We start from the raw sequence: 16,590 nt of genomic DNA on the forward strand, positions 1-16,590 counted from the left end.
GAACCTGGGCGCTGCCTCCCAGCTCGGAGCTCTCCTCTCCCTGAGCACCCAGGACACCCAGGACAGACCCGGACTGCTCCACGTGGGTATCCGCCCCCATGACCGTGTCCTGACCAAGGGGAGCCAAGGGTGTACAGTCTGAGACTGACTTACAGGCCGCCAGGGGCCCCAGCTCTGACCATAGCCCCGGCCTCCCTAGAGAGACACCATCAGCCACGACGCGGCTTCCTAGAGCATCTGCTTGTGACAGGTCCCTGGCCTCTGGGTCCCACAGGCTGCCGTGGATGCTCAGGGGCCCGGCAGACACCAGGTCTGGCTTCTCAGGAGCCACATGAGGCCCACAGGAGAGGTGGAGCTGGAGGCCCAGGTATGGGAGCCCGGGCGTGGGCGCCGATACCACGGTGACTCTGCCATCAGGCTCGGTGGTTCAAGGGCCTGGGGCCTGGGCCTCCAAACAAGGAAAGAATCCTGCCAGGTGTCTAACCCCTCCCCCCATCCCAGCCCAACAGCCTAGGTAATTACCAGGTAAAACCACTCAAACTGCAAGAGTTCTACTAGTGCAATTAGTACATCAGAATAAAGAAGGCCCTTCTGACAGCTGCTGGGCCCGCCCACAGCCTGGGCCTCCACGGAACAAAGATCTGCTTGTTAGTCCCACAGCGTCAGAGGCCCTAGATCTTAATGAAACACGCACAGACGGCGTGGGAAGAAGCCGGCATCTGGAATCCACAGCCCCGGATGATGTCATGGACGTGCTGTGTGGCCCTGGGCTGGCCACTTTACCTCTCGGAGCCCATGAAAACGGGGCTGGCACATCAGCTTACATGTTACCACATGGATGGAACGTGGACTTTTCCGGCTACAGAACTTCAAGCGCTAGTTTGTATTCTAAAAATAGGTAGAGACACCTTTGGGTTGGCTTTTAAAACCCATCTCGGTTGCACATAAGAAGCCTCGGACATTCCCAGCACATCCCCCCAAGGCTGGGCAGCAGTGGGGAGGGACGGGGGGCAGCAGGGACCAGGCGCAGGTGCACCTATGACAGGGCTGATGTTCTGCTCCTCCCATCCATCAACCAATCACACGGTAACCTGTGGACGCACTGATCTCAAGCAGCCCCATTTCACAAGGAGGGATCTGGGGCTCCAAGAGGGCAAGGGACTTGCTGGAGGCCACCCAGCAGAGGCAGGAGAGGAGGCCGATCTGCGTGAGCTCTGGGTGCTGCTTGATTCGGACGACAGCTCCCACCGAGGCTGTGCACGCCTTCACCAGGGGATGCTGGGAAGGAAGCAGGACACTGGCCGGGCGGTGACTCACTCTAGTGGACGTTTCCCTTAGGGACGGTGTCAGGGTGACAGTACCCACAACCCTCTTGGTTCTGAGCCGCAGGTCAGCTAGTCCAGAGGACAGGGCTCTAGCCTCAGTTCCACACATGGTCTCTTTTGTCCTGAGCCCCCACCCTGCCCTTCACCAGGAAGGCGGCGTTCAGAACCCCCGACCCAAGTCCTGTGCCTGGCACCCGGCTCTCAGCAGAGGTTAGCAGCCACTTCCTGCTGCTCACTCCCCCCTCGGCCACCCTCTGGGCTGTGGGGACAGAGGTCCCCTTGGCCGAGCCCTCTGCCTGCCCTAGTAGAGGAAGCAAATGGCTGAAGACCCCACAAAACGTGCTGCTGCTCCATCCCCTGGGTTTCTCTGCCTCAGCCTCCCTGGAAGCTCTCTCCACCCTGCAAGTCTGCCCTCCTGACAGGAGAAATGTCACCGCCTGGAGGGCTGGGTGTAGGGCCAACACGCCCGCCTGTCCTGGCTGGGCCACCGCCAGGCTGCGCTATCCTGGGCGTGACGCGCCTCGCTCAGCCTGTGTCCTCATCGGGGAGACGGGCACGATGGCACGTCTGCTCCCAGGCTGTGCGGAGGGTTAAGGGTGACGCTGCCGGTGAAGGGATGCTGGTGGCCTTGGCGAGGGTCCGTCCCCACCTCAGGCCGCGCTGGGGTCCCTGAACCCCTGAACCCCCAGACCCCCGGCCCTCTCTGGCCGCGGACAGGTGCAGAGCGGAGAGGGGACGGTGGCGGCTGCAGGTTCAAGAGCGTGTGTGCAGTCACCCAAGACGTCGGCGTCCTCTCCCCACAAACGGCCCCGGGGCTTGAAGAGAACTAGTGCGGAGCACAGGCTGGGCTCCGAGCGGGCAGCCGGGAGGGCCCGCCGGCCGGTCCTCACTGGTCTGGACGGCAGCGCGCCGAGCCGGCTGCGGGCTGGGCCCAGGCGACCGCACGGCCGAGCTCCGAGTCGCCCTTCCCGCCCGCTGCCCGCCAGCCACGCCCTCCCCAGGAGCTGGAGCGGGGGCTCCGGCCGGCCCCGGGGCGGCTCGGCGTCTGGGCTCCCGGGCTCCCGGGCTCCCGGGCAGCTCCCTCCCGCGCTCACCTTCGGCCCCGGCCCGGCCCCGGCCCGGCCCCGCCCTTAGCGCCGCGCCGCGCCGCATCCCCGCGGGCCCCGCCGCCCGCCCGCAGGAGAGGACTCCGACCCCGGGCGGCTGCGCGGCTGCGGGCGGATGGACGCGCGCCCCAGCGCTCCGGGTCGCGCCGCCGCCGCGGGGCCCACGCCCGAGGCCACAGCCCTGCACCGCCCCGGCCCCGCCGCCCGGGCCCGGCCGCCGCACTCACCCACGTTGACGAAGCTCATGACCAGGTCGGCGCGGCCCGGGCGCCGCGCGGGGGGGCCGCCGTCCTCGTGGTCGTCGCGGGCCATGGCGCGGTACAGGCCCAGCATGAAGAGCGGCGCCGACGCCGGCAGCCGGGCGGCGGCGGGCGGGGCGCGGGGCCGGGGCCGCCCGGGCAGCCCGAGCACCGCCAGGATCTCGCGCTGCATGTCGCGGCGCTCGCGCGGGCCCAGGCGGCGGGCCGGGCAGCCGGCCGGGGGGCGCGGGCCGGGGCCGCCGCCGCTCAGCGCGCACAGCGCCAGGCCCACGAGCCACAGCGGCCCGGGGCGCGCGGCCATGGCGGGCCGGGCGGGCCGGGCGGGCCTCAGCGGGCGCGCATCCGCCCCGCGGCCGGGCGGGAGCCGAGCCGGGGCCGCCCCGACGGCGGGCGGCGGGCGAGCGCGGGGCCGGCGCCGCGGGGGGGGCTGGCGGGCGGCCGCGGCGCTGTCCCCGCGCGCCCCCCGCGCCGCACCTGCCGGGGCCGCCGCCCCGCAGCAGGCGAGCGCTCCCCCGGGGCCCACGCGCGTGCGGCCGCCGCGCCGGCAAAGGCTCCGCCGAGGCCCGCGGGGCGGCGGGGGCGGGGGCGGCGGCGGAGGCGGCGGCGAGCGCCCGTCGGGGCCGAGCGGCGCGGACCGAGCGGCGCCTCCGCAGCGGGACCCGCCGTCTGCGCCGCGCGCCCCGCCCCCGCCGCCCGTGGGGCCCGCGCGCCGCCTCGGCCCCGCCCCGGCCCCGCCCCCTCCGGCCCCGACCAATGGGGGCGCGGGGCGGGGGCGGGGGCGGGGCCGAGGCCGCGACGCCGGGAGGCTGCTGCTCCGCCCGGGCGAGGGGGCGAGGGGCCGAGGGGGCGAGGGGCCGAGGGGGCGAGGGGGCGAGGGGAGGGGCCGAGGGGCCGAGGGCCGAGCGGGGCGAGGGGCCGAGGGGGCGAGGGGCCCCTGCCCGCCGTCGGGGCGTCTGCGCCGCGCTGGGCTCCTCTCCGGCCGCTGGTGGCGCCGTCGGGCGAGCGCGAGGTCCCGGCCCGGGGCCCCCCGGGGACCCGGAGTCTCCGCCCCGCCCCGCCCCGCCCCGCCCGCGCAGGGACCCGCAGCCCCGCCCGGTGCGCAGACCGTCGCTGGGGACCCGAAACGCCTCGGGCGGGTGCGGAGGTACAGGGCCCCGCAGGTGCCCGCCGCGCCCGGAGGTGCGGCGCTTCCTCTGCCCGCGGCCGCCTCCGCACCTCCTCGCTGGCACCCGGGCCCTCCCCGCCGTCGCCTTGCACGCGCGGTGGGCGCTTCTCCTTGCGCGACCCCTGCTCAGCCTCTGCTCCCCGCGCGCCCCCTCCTGGCTCCCCGTGCTCCCGGCCGGTGCCCCAGGCGGGCGCCCCACACCCCGCGCTGTGCCCGCGCCCTGCGGGCCCCAGGGCCGATCCAGCGGGCGTGGGAGACGCGCCCTGCAGAGCGCCTGGGACGGGCTTTGCTCGCCCCGTGGTCAGGGCCCTGGCGGCTCGCGAGAGCAGCTCTGCACGGAAGCCCCCGTCGCCTCAGCCCCCTCTGCACGCTCTGCTCTTCCGGGGCGCTCCCTCGCTGCGCTAACTCACGTGGGAGGAAGTGACCCCTCGACTGCGCTGAGGAAGGCTGAAGGACTGGGCCCGGGGTGACAGCAAAGGGCAGGCAGGGGGAGAAGAGTGCTCCAGGCAGAGGGAACAGCGACTCCGGGGAGCATAGTGCAGGCACCACTTGGCACTTGGCATGTGCCGGCAGTGCTCTGCCTCGCTTCTTTAATGCTAGCGCACACCGCCTTGATGCCATTTCACCCCCTTTTTAACAGACGAGGACGCTGAGGCACGCAGAGGTTAAGGGACTCTCCCTGTCACACGACAGCGGAGCTGGGCTTGGGCAGGTGGGCGCTCGCAGGTGAGCTGTTCAGTGGAGCCCAGAGAGCCAGCAAACGGCGAGGCTGAGGCTGAGGCTGAGGCCGAGGGGCTGGCCAAGGATGGGTCCAAGGGCCTCGCAGGGAGACTAGAGGAGGGCCCTGGACGACAGAGGGTTATGGGGCCCCAGTGTGGATTCAGTATTAAACTTCAAAATACATTAAGAAGTCCACCAAAATTAAGATTTCCCCATGATCGCTTCGAACTTTTAAAAAATACTGAAACTGGGCTGCTTGGCTGGCTCGCTCAGTGGAGCATGGGACTCTGAGTTCAAGCCCCACAGTGGGCGTGGAAGCTAAAGGCTACTGTACATAAACAATCATTTGTTGGTGCCTTAGGCTCGGGCTCAGTCTGCCTTTTATCCAACGGGCGCATTCCCATGCTGCTTACAAGCCTCTTAAGGATGTTGCAGCTTAGCCACCGAAAGTGCCCAAGGCAGAGTCTGCTGCAGGGGCGAGTGTGGATTGGAGGGACAAGATTAGAGCCAGCGCCCACAGCGGAGGCAGGTACAATGGGGCGTGGGGGGGGGGGGGGACAATGATCCGTTTTGGTGACAGGGTGGAGGGCAGAGGAGAAAGCGGCTGAGGAGGCTGCATCCCCAGGGCTTGGTGACTGCGGACAGAGGCAGGGGCAGAGTCAAGGGGGCATCCCCGTGTCAGGCTCGTTCAGGGTCTCAATCTCAGGTCCTCTTCACTGTCCTCTGGGCATCCCTCGGCGCTCCCCGTGGAGTCCACACCACATCATCGGGGGCCTCAGGTCTAGCCTGTAACCCTCCGGTTGTGTATGGTGCAACACTGGGCTCCCAGCTAGACTGTCAGCAGCCCAGTGCAGGGCTCATACTTAGAACAGAAATCATTTATTTCAATATAGGGTTAGCGGAGACAGTGGTATTCTTTAAATAATGGATCTTGGGGCACCTGGGTGGCTCAGTGGTTGAGCATCTGCCTTTGGCTCAGGTCGTGATCCCCCGGGGTCCTGGGATGGAGTTCTGTAAAGGGCTCCCTGCAGGGAGCCTGCTTCTCCCTCCGCCTAGGTCTCTGCTTCTCTCTCTCATGAATAAATACATAAAACTTTTTAAAAATAATAATGGGCCTCACATTCCCATAAACCTAAACATCAGGTTTGAGCCATTCCGAAGGGTGTTACTCCACAACTCAGTTCAATAGCAACCACCATGGGCTGCTTCTTCATGCTCCACCAGAGATGAAGCTGACCAGTCCCTGTCCCCCAGTGGATCAACACCCCCAAATAAGGGTAATAGCCAGGTGAACATAGTCTCTACAGAAGGCGGAACCAAGGCTGTGTTCCAAGACCCCAGGCCTGCAAACTGCCTGGAAGGGCAGAGAACAAGGAGCTGGGATATGGGGGTGGGGACATGAGTGGAATCTTCAGGAACTGAGGTGGTTTCTTGGAGAATGTAGTATCAAACAAGGGCTTTCCCCAGCTGCGCCCGTCGTGGTGTGACTTTGGGCTGTTTCTGAACCTCTCAGACTGTTTCTCATCTGTGAATGGGGTCACGATGGTGGGGCTGGATAGAGAGCATTTAGCAGTCACTGGCCTACGGCAAGCAGTCAGTAAATGTTAGCTGTTGTTACTGTATCATTCAAAACCCCAGGGACTCATGCATCTCTACCCAGCAAACACCAAATTAGTATCACACGTTTAGCACTAGTATCCCAGAAGTGTAATTTTAAGCTTTTTTTTTCTGTCATCCCTATATTCTCTATATGGCCTTACATGTAGGTATTTGTTGAATGGAAAATAAACTTTGTGAAGATTCCACTAGCTGAGCTTTGTTGCAAATGGAAAACCTGAATTACTTGGTTTAAAAAAAAGTGATCACAGTCCAGAATCTGAAAGGATGGAGGAGGTCAAGCAGTTTGAAGTATGCTTCTGCTGCCAGGAAGCCTAGAGAAGCAAATTTGGGTGAAAACACTATCCTGCACAGTTCTGGCAGTTTGAAGTTATCTAATCCCAGGAGGACTAGAGTAAGCACTTTCTTCAGAGTCAGTACATCAAGCTGCATTTCTTTTAATCTGGATAGTCAGGTTCCAATAGCTTTGGCAAACATGTATCCATCTCACTCAATCCTGATGAGCTGAGGAGTATGGCCTAATGATCAGAAACACAGGTGGCCAGAGTTTGAACCCCTCTTACCTACACCTCAGGTTCTCTTGTTACTCCTAGCCTAATTCCTGCTGTTAGAGTTACTTAGTATTTGGCTGTTCTAATTACTATAAAGCCGACTAGGGTCTGGAGGAAACAGAAATGCCAGACTTCAATAGGGAATCAGTGATTTGCTTTAAGGTCCATTTTTGCCATTTATTAATTCTGTGATCTCAGGCAAATAACCCTCTCTCCCACTTTCCCATTGCTGTGTCTCCATCTGCAAAGAAGAGCCAGATTTGATGACCAACTTTTGCTTTCACTTTTGAAATTCTGTCATTTAACCAGCCTACTGTGGGAAATTGGCCCCATTCTCTGAAACCTGGGATCTTTGTGGTTTCTAGTACAGAAATCTTATATATTGCTATTTGTGTAATCACCTAAGTGAAGCAGATACCCTACAGATTTACATTAACAATAGCCTGATTATTTTTGTTGCTTTGTTAAAATTAAAAAGGATGAAACGAGAAAAAAAAATCTAGTGAGCTCCATAATTTATCCACCAAGATATTTTGATTTGAATAATGCATTTAAGTACCCAAAACACAATCATACCCAGGGTAATATGTTATATATAAGGTAATAGTTGAGAAGAAAATCAGGAAATACGAATTTGTTACTGCAAGCAATTTTAATACAAAAGTGTGTCTTTTTTTAAACAGTTCATTGGTAGAGCTTCAGTTTCTGCCTCAATTAAAACCAATTGAGATAATCACACAGCAACATGGTCGGAGCTGAAGAACAGCAGCTAAAAAACAGGAGCCCCAGATAGCCCCTCTTCATGGTCACTTGGTCAGTTGACTTTATTACTCACAAAAAAAGACGGAAGCAAACGGGACTTGTTAACAGGTGTGCTGGTGAACTCCTTTAAAGGACGAGCAAGTGTTTATGTCCATATTTTCAGAATAGGCTTGTGGAATTCATTCCTCAGTTTGTGGGAAGTTGATCGACCATTTAAATAAATAGCAAAAATGCAGATAAACAAATCTGTAATTCACAGTGCCACCAAGGAGTCTCCCCTTGCCAAGGGCCTGGGTCCTGGTGAGCACAGGAGTTATTGGTGGCAGGGCTGGATAGGAAGTTACAAACCAGGACTCTTAAAAACCCCAATGTTCTGAAGTCTTCTCAACAGTCATTTACCCCTGAATTCTAGCAGCTATTTGTCCTTTAAACACCCAGTACTGAGACAGTATTTAAAGTATTGCAATGAACTCCTTTTGCTGATCATGTGCAAACATTACCTAGAGGAGGTTCCCTCTCTTCAGCTAAAATCACACAGCATTAAAAACATTGGAAAAAGCAATTAGAAGTGCCCTCCCCTCAGTTCTTGCTAGTTGAGGTGTCTGTGATTTACAAAAAAAGAGTTCCTTAAACACTGCAGGATTCTTATTATTTTTTTTAATATAATTTATCTTGCTGAGACAGCAAGTCGAGTTTATAAAGAAGATGCATTTAGGAATAATCCTAAAAGATAAAGCAGGTTTACAACCCTGCACCGCGCAGAAACCCTATTTAGAGGCTTTTTTTTTTTTTTAATACACATTCTCATCTTGACCTTCTCACTTGTTTTTTTTTTTTTTTTTTTTTTTTCAAATATTTCATTTCTGGGCCCCATCCATTACAGGGTTACCAGGAGGCAAATTTTATCTACATAAATATTCACATGAAAATAGTAACTTACAAAAAGAAAAAAAAAATAAGGCAGCTTCATAACACAATTATTCTTTTACACTTTTAACAATATAACTTCTCCTGTTCAGAATAAATATACACCCAATGTACGGAGCAGGCTTCAAAGTGGATAGAGGCTTGGGGGTGCTTGTACAGTGTTATCGCTTGGGACCCGGAGTCCTGGGGGAGGCAGTGGTGGTCTTCTTAGACATGGTCGGGATTTTGGAAGGCTTGTTTAGCCCTCTCCTGGAGTTGCCCTGGCCCCCTGCGGCACTGCTCTCCGAAGTGTCTGAACAAGCAGACTGTGTCTCTAAAAGGTCAAAGTCAGAGGCATCGCTTCCTCGCCGGCTACTGGCCCGACTCCCGGCCCGACTACCGGCCCGACTCCCAGGGCGACTGGCTGACTTTTTAGGGTCTGGAATTCGAGAATAAAGCAGCAGACTTAATAGAGACAACATGGCGGGGCAGCAAGAACAAGTGACCAGAGGTCAGGGCTCTGATTCTAATACCACCCGATATGCTGTGTGACCCTGGGCAAATCAGAGCCTTTCTGGACCACTTGTATCTCATCTACACAGCAGTGGCTTGAAACCTTTCCTGCCTCTGTGAGAAGCTTGCCTCCTGAGGATTAGAAACTTCGCTCAGCAGCTCAGTGACCTCTTGTGCCCACAGAATGGTGCCAAGCAGGGCTGCTCAGACACCTGGGCACAGAGAGAGCCTGCTAGAGGGAGTAGGGGTCGAGGACAGGCAAAAAGAGTGCCAGAAAGGAGGCCAATTCCTAGGCTCCCATGAGGAACATCAACGGGTGAACAGATGTGATCTTCCCCTGACTTTCTCAGCTTGCCAGCAGCTATGATAAATAGAGTGTGTTGCAAAAATTACTAGCAAACTGCCAGTCCCAACATTGAGGAAGGCCCACTTCAGGAAGCCACTCCTCCCTTTTACATTCTCTCAAATGTGATCATTTCTGATCAAGAACAGGGGGCCTGGCTTTCGCCGTGGAAGTATCTACTCTTAGAAGTCATGGCTGCAGTTAGTAGCTATAGCAGCAGGAGGGAAAGAAAGAACAGCAGAAAGTCTATGGGCCTCTCTGGACATCACACCTATGTGCTGCTCTCATTATTTGCTCTGTGAAGAGCAGGGAAGCATTGCCCAGAGGCTGTAGTTTCCCAATTCTCAGCCTGGCCAAGCCCCCTCCTCTTCACCCCAACGCGCATGCACATGCGACAGGGGCAGGTACTTACCTGCCCGATTCGTTTTGGCACCTGTGGAGGCTGGGGAAGAGCTATTGCTAGTATCACCAGCAAGGGATGTTCGACTAGAGTGAAAAGTTGGTGTTGGTCGTTTCAATTTGCTGCCTGTTGATGGAATAACCTTAAAAAAAAAAAAAAAAAGTTTAAAAAGGTCATATTTACTAGGTATAATTTTTGAAATTCAATTTTAAAAGGTCTACTTAAGCCTCCTTATATCTAATCGATTGAAAAGCAAATTAAAAGTCCAGGAAAACAAAGATGTATTTTGAAAGTGTCCTAGGTCACGTATTTTAATAATTTTACCCCTTAAGAGGCTTATGTTCCAATTTAAAATTTCACAATGTCTTCTAAACTTCTAACTAGAAATTTACTGACAAATTCTATGTTACTGACAAATCTACAAGAAATGGAAAAAAAAATCCAAATAATTCCAAGTGTCAAAGTGATGAGGTTAAAAATTTGAAAGATGGGTTTCTAGCCCTAAATATTTAGTATGGAGATGCAAAGATCACTCCAACCTCTCTTACGAGATGCATGTAGGAACTTCAGTCAAGCCAAGATTTTTCTGTCTGTTTTCCTCCCTGGAAAAAATGCAGATAACCACACTCCCTCTGTTCAGCCCACCGTGAATCCTGGCCGCCTCCTCCCTGTTCCCCCCATCCTGTATCTTATCTGCACAGCCCACTCCCTTCTTTCCTTCAGGCCACGTCGCTGGAGTGGCCTATCAGAGAGGTCCTGCCTTAGTACTCAAGTACTACCTCATCTTCTCCCCTGCTTCAGGTTTTGGCACAGCGAGTGTCAGCACCCGACAGAGGCCAGCTACCCTCGTTCTGAGGTCTTGCCTGCTCAAGTGTAAGCTCTGTAAGAACAGGGACTTTGTTTTGTTCGCTGTCCCATCCTCAGCACCTAAGGGAGTGTCTGGCACAGAGGAGGGGCTCAATAAAAACTTGCTGAATGAATAAATCCTGTGTAGAAGCACTTCCTAATGGAAAAATTATTTCCGAATGGAAGGAGATACATGTTATTACTGCTACCGGGAGGAGCAACATTTCCCTTTTGAGTGTATTTTATTTTTAAATAGTAGCAGACTTAATTTGGAGAAAGAATATTTTAAGTCTGTTCTAAATACCCATATCCCAAGATGCTGTTCTAATCTTTTTTTGATATCAACTGTGTAAACTGTTTTCCAGGACCTTTAAGATGTTCATACAAATGCAAAGAGTAAAGCAACCTATTTCACTGTGTTTCCTGTACTTCTTTAATTTAGAAAGGAAAAGCAGAAGCGGCAGAAAGTGATTAACATTCACGCACAAAGCCTCCTGGCCCACACCGGAGGAAGAGCACCAGTTTCAGAAGCTACCGCTTGTGAGTGCTGCCACCGGGAGGACCACAGCCCCGAGACTCTGGGCCGGGAGTCCATGTCAGGGCGCAGCCTGTGCAACACCCACAGGTAAGGAAAGATGAAACCTCGAAATGAACAAAACAAAAGATAAAACAAAAAGGCTGGTCTATTAGAATCCTGTGGGTGTTTTGTACTTCATAATTAAAGCATTTAAAATTTTGGAACTTTTGAGACTTTCATGAAACTGGAGCCATTAAAGAAGAAGAAGAGCAAGATAAGCAGGTTGAATCTTGGGGTTTTGGTGGAAGTGGGTCCCCAGATCATGTTCTAAACCAGACAGATTTCTGAACTGGAGGTTTAGCTTGGAGCGGATGAATCCCAAAGCAGCAGCCCAGTCACACGCATTGGCTTCCTACATTTCCCGATTTCTCGGGCTGAAGCTTTGCATGATTGAAGGCAATGCTATCTTTTGAGGCACAAGAATCAGTATGTCCCAGCTGGAGCTAGAATGCATATTTTCAGACAAGCCACTGGCCCATGTTTTGTGTCTGAAATGCTGCTCTTCCAAAAATGTTATGGGCATCTTAATGGCTGCACTCCAACATGCTTAACTGCCAGGGAGTGTATCTGGATCAAGGCTTCAGACACCTGAGTGACTAGGCCAAGAAATTCAGAAGTTAAAATCGGAGCCTCAGAGCAGTGTCCACTGATACTGGGCTTGGCTGAAGTAGGCAGCACCCATGCCTCAGACCAATCTGGCGATACCAACCACCCTGGGGATGTGGCTCAGGGCAGGGGACGCCAGCCACTCTTCTGTTCTAAGCAAAGATAGAACACTGCTGAACATGCACCACAGTTGAATTTCAAGTGTTCATAACTCGTCTGTGTATCTCATGTTTGGAGACTCCAAGAGGCCTGAATTTTAGTAATATCCATAAACAACAGATCACCAGGAATGACCACTGTTTATCACCCTGGAAAACATATCGTTTTAAAGACTGTCAGCAAGTTGTTAAACAATCCGGTTTTAGGCATCTCTTATTCATCTCCAATTTTGGTGAGCCCGAGTTAGAAACCCCTGAAAAACACTTGGCTAGACGAATCAGCTGTGAGAGCAAGCATCAGAGATGGAAAAAGAGCATGGACTCGTGTCAGGAAGAGTAGCTGATCAAGGTCCGGGCATTAGCGAGGGCCTCGTCTTGACTGTGCCCTTAGTCAGCAAAACCATACTCTACCTCGGGGCTGGGCAGCTGGAAGTCAGGATAATGGCTGTCCCTGACAGGGGTGCCCGCTTTACTGTTTACCAACCAGGGTTTGTCATAACAGCGAGAGGACTGAAGTGGAGTCTGCGAAACGGAAATCCAAAGGGAAGGATGGGAACAATTGAAAATGGAACAGAAAGGAAGCAAACTGGGAACACGAAAAAATAAATAGAAGACACTGAATTTTAAAGAAACAGAAAACAAAACAAAACGTGCATCAGTTCAACAGGATACAAGGGACCAGGCAGAAAGGCAACAGCATTCCTCATAAGTAACTCATCAAAACCAACAAAGTGTATCCGTTAGCTTCAGCTGCACAGATAACGCCTGGATTTCCAAAATTAGTAACTCTGGATGTGAAATAGTGGAAAAAAAGGGTTTCTGACTTAACGACCTGAGTTCATATTTTAATAAATGTCTTAAAGGTCCTGTTTTCTAATGGGGCCTAGAAAGGCTGGTCTAAGTAAAGCTTGGTCTGTAGGTCCTCACGTTCCTCTCCTCGCTGGAGGTGTTCAGAGGCTATGCTCAACAACAACCATCTGAAAATACAGGAATGAGGAAGAAGGCCACGAAGAGAGGTCGGTGCGTACCTTGGTTCCACTGGCTGGGGTGGCTGGAGACGACGGCATGGACGTACAGCTGTGGTTGCTCTGACTAGCACTGGAGCTGGAGCGGGTAGGGGAAGCAGCCCGGGAAGATGGTTTGGACCTTCGACCCCGCGATCGGAAAGGAGTCATTCCCTGGGATGCTCCCTCAGGTAGGATGAATTTCTCTCTAAGTTCGATATTGGTTCTACCTCGTGCTAAACAAGAACAAACACACAACATGCAATGTCAGTTAATCTTTAAAAAAAAAAAAAAAAAAAAAGCGTATCTTCGATGGTCACACAGCTGCTTGACCCCATGATAACAGCTGGATAGGTTTAGTGCCATCTGTGGATTCTGTTGAAGTCGAGGTAAATTCATGATGTCAGTCTGTCATGACTCTTACCCATGGCTGACAAGGAACTCATCGGCCCCTTGGTTTGCCATGATAAAGAACTTTATATACAGAATGCCCTCCCACCATCCACTGGGGTAAGCACACCGTAACCAGTCACAGAAAGCCGATGCAGCAGTGCACAAACTTCTCACCGTAAATCAAAACCCCTCTTTTCTCTCTCATAGTACATGTGTACTTTTTGCTCAGGTTTTGCAGGATACATGGTAACTAATTAGTGGAGAAAAACAGATCACCAAAATCAACATTATCCAGACTCTTCTTTCTATTTGAGTTCAGTTCACAATAATCCTAAGGGAAGGGGTCCAGGAGCTCAGTATAGTCAAAAGATCAGAATAAAATCATTGAGAAGTAAACATGTGGGAGGAGAGAGAGAAAGATCAAGACCATGCACAAACCTTGCCAGTGAGAAACGGTTAAGTCAAAAACTGAAAGCAACAAGACGCTGAAGGGACAATGGAAAGTGGGAGGAATGTTGGGGTGGAAGCAATCTGGAAACTGCTCTGAAGGCAATAGGTGTTGTCCCATGGCTTTCTGGAGCTGGGAGACCAGAACTTAAAATCTGGATTTGGTCAGAAGATTCTAAGGATGGCCAGCATAAATGTTATATGTGAAAGACACTACAAATTTAAAAGAAACCATTCCTCTGGAATATGTCCTTAGATTACCTCTCACCAAAAGGTGTTCTTCTGCAATAAGTTCCTACCTCCTCATCCATCCTACATTGTTTACTTTTTAGACCATGCTAGATAGACCTGAACATGCAGGATTGCTGGTGAAACTTGGGAAAAGGGAATCATTATATACAAAATGTTTGTCATCCTTTTCTATGTAAGATTTTTCTTGCTCTGGCGAAGAACCACGACTTCAGCAGGTCTGGGGTTTCTGTGCCTACCCCCGCTTCTGCCCAACCCTGCATGTCCTCAAGGGAGCTAGCTGAGTACTCTTGGTAGACTCAGATTTTAAATCAGGTTGCACAGGTGTCCGTCCACGCAGTGTTGTTCCAAATTCCTAAATCAAATTCTTCTCAGTATACTATGCTGACATAACATACCCAAGGATCAGGTTAAAAGGGCTGATGTGGATATCACAACCTGAGTGACAATCCAGGCTCAGCTACCAACCAGGTCTTCCTGCTCCGGGCCTCAGTTTCCTCAGGCTGATCCCAAATGATATAGTCTGTGAACGCTAAGCTGTTTCCTTCCTCCTCAGGCCCCAACAGAGTGCACCCCTCAAGGCTCATTCCTTGGCCCTGGATTCTCTACTCATCCAGTTTCTGGACGTCAGTGCTTTCTTCTGTGTCTACACTAATGATACTCCAAGAGAATTTCCTTCAGCCCTAACACAGGTACTTTCAGTAATACTTTCCGTCACTAGTAACTGTGGATTCAGGACTTACGTGTTGTGTTTGCTAACGTGTCCAGGCTAACAGTGGGCACACAGGAAAAGCGCTAAGTTAACAGTGATGAATGGAAATCATGGCTCAGCTGAGAACTGCCTGTGACCCTGAGCCATACAAAACTTCAGACATGTGGTTTAAACCTAGTAAACATTTAACAGTTTACCTCTGCACCAACTCTCCCAAACAACAACAGAGTGATACAAGAGGAAGACTCTGAAATGCCATCTCAGATGAGGGCCACGGCATTTAAAATGACATACTGACATCACGTTCCCCATGTACTGCACCATTTATAGTGTGATCACGTGCAGTAGGGCACCTGTCAGTCACAGACAAAGGAACTAAAGCACTCACAGAGGCGGAGGTTGAGGTCGAGGAGAACCAAGGACGGGCTGGGACTGGAAGTGACAGCTCCCACCTGGGCTCTCTATCCCAGCCCCAGCTCTTCTTAGTCTCACCTACACCACCAGTTCTCTGCCCATTCCCCACCCTACTCAGGCTCCCATCCCCACTACACTACCTAAATCACTCTGGCAAGTTCTTACTGGTAACTTTGAACTGTACAAAGGTTGAAATATATGGAAAAGTACAAAGAGTAAAAATTCCTTAATCTGACAACCTAAGGGACATACGATGCTGTGACAAACTACTTGTAAAAGGTTTTTATGCAGGGGATCCCTGGGTGGCTCAGCGGTTTAGCACCTGCCTTTGGCCCAGGGCGCGATCCTGGAGTCCTGGGATCGAGTCCCACATCGGGCTCCTGGCATGGAGCCTGCTTCTCCCTCCTTCTGTGTCTCTGCCTCTCAATCTCTCTCTCTCTGTGTCTATCATAAATAAATAAATAAATAAATCTTAAAAAAAAAAAAAAGGTTTTTATGCATATCAGCGATGATTTCCTTAAAATAAATTTCTGTAAGTGGATTTTCTGGGAAAAAAGGATGCACACAAGATGTCTGATATTTATCAACTGATCCCCCAAATTTTATACCAATGAACAGTGTCCAAAATAACGTAGTATACTGAATTTACTTCACTTTTGCTAATGCTCTCTGTATTATTAAGAGTATGTGTGCACATACTTATATGTACAGGTAAAAATCTAGTGATTTGACAAGTAAATATACCTCTCTGCTGCTGTAATTTGCACATGGGGGCATAACTGTTCTCTTCTTGAAACACTCTCTTCCCTGGACTCCCAGGACACCTGGTTTCCTGCTTCTCCTCCTTCCTGCCCATTCTTAGACATTGATGTTCCTCTGTCTGCAGTCCTGTTCTTTTAGACTTTGAACCATGTGGTGATAAGTTCACCCATCTGACTTCATTGCTGTCATACAGTCATGCCTGATTCCAAATGTATCCCCCCTGTAGACCCGTGCCTACATGTCAGAATCTTATAACCAACGACTGATTAGACATGATCAGAGCCAGAAACTGGGAAATCAACACAGGTCCCTTCCTCCCGATAACAGGAGTTCTAGAGTTAGAGTTTTTTCTACCGATTGTATCTTCTAAAGCTTCTCGAACCCTCAGTGTATTTCTACACCTCCTGTACCCCCTTACCCTTATGTGATTCATGGAGCATCTCCTCCACCCTGGATGGCTGTAACAGGCTTCTAACTGGTCTCATTTCTCATCCCATCCCCAAAAATGGAATTTTTTTTAAAAGATTTTATTTATTTATTCATGAGAGACATAGAGAGGCAGAGACACAGGCAAAGGGAAAAGCAGGCTCCATGCAGGGAGCCCGATGTGGGACTTGATCCTGGGACTCCAGGATCATGCCCTGGGCCGAAGGCAGGTGCCAAACCGCTGAGCCACCCAGGGATCCCCCAAAATGGAATTTCTAAATAAAAACCTGAGAACTCTGAATGGCCCCAAATCCTGCCATCGTTTTCC

The 16,590-nt window shown here is 52.6% G+C and overlaps 3 protein-coding genes across 3 annotated transcripts in view; 1 reads left to right on the forward strand and 2 right to left on the reverse strand.

The window, feature by feature from the left end:
- The window catches only part of LOC112642333 (bone morphogenetic protein 8B), a 32,647-nt gene extending 29,585 nt beyond the window's left edge, over positions 1-3,062 (reverse strand). Inside the window, 1 exon segment of the mRNA XM_025419837.3 lies at positions 2,659-3,062. Coding sequence (XP_025275622.1) covers positions 2,659-2,992 — 334 coding nt within the window. The 5' untranslated portion in view covers positions 2,993-3,062.
- LOC125752592 (basic salivary proline-rich protein 2-like) lies at positions 2,991-4,261 on the forward strand. Its single transcript, XM_049094546.1, has 2 exons — positions 2,991-3,870; positions 3,987-4,261. The coding sequence occupies exons 1-2, from the start codon at positions 2,991-2,993 to the stop codon at positions 4,259-4,261; spliced, it is 1,155 nt and encodes a 384-aa protein (XP_048950503.1).
- A 3,116-nt stretch (positions 4,262-7,377) lies between these two features.
- Positions 7,378-16,590, reverse strand: part of MACF1 (microtubule actin crosslinking factor 1) — a 233,078-nt gene continuing 223,865 nt past the window's right edge. The window contains 4 exon segments of the mRNA XM_049093947.1: positions 7,378-8,851; positions 9,681-9,810; positions 12,267-12,377; positions 12,884-13,095. Coding sequence (XP_048949904.1) covers positions 8,595-8,851; positions 9,681-9,810; positions 12,267-12,377; positions 12,884-13,095 — 710 coding nt within the window. The 3' untranslated portion in view covers positions 7,378-8,594.

This window comes from Canis lupus, chromosome 15 (genome assembly GCF_003254725.2).
Source record: "Canis lupus dingo isolate Sandy chromosome 15, ASM325472v2, whole genome shotgun sequence".
In the NCBI taxonomy this organism is placed as follows: Eukaryota; Metazoa; Chordata; class Mammalia; order Carnivora; family Canidae; genus Canis; species Canis lupus.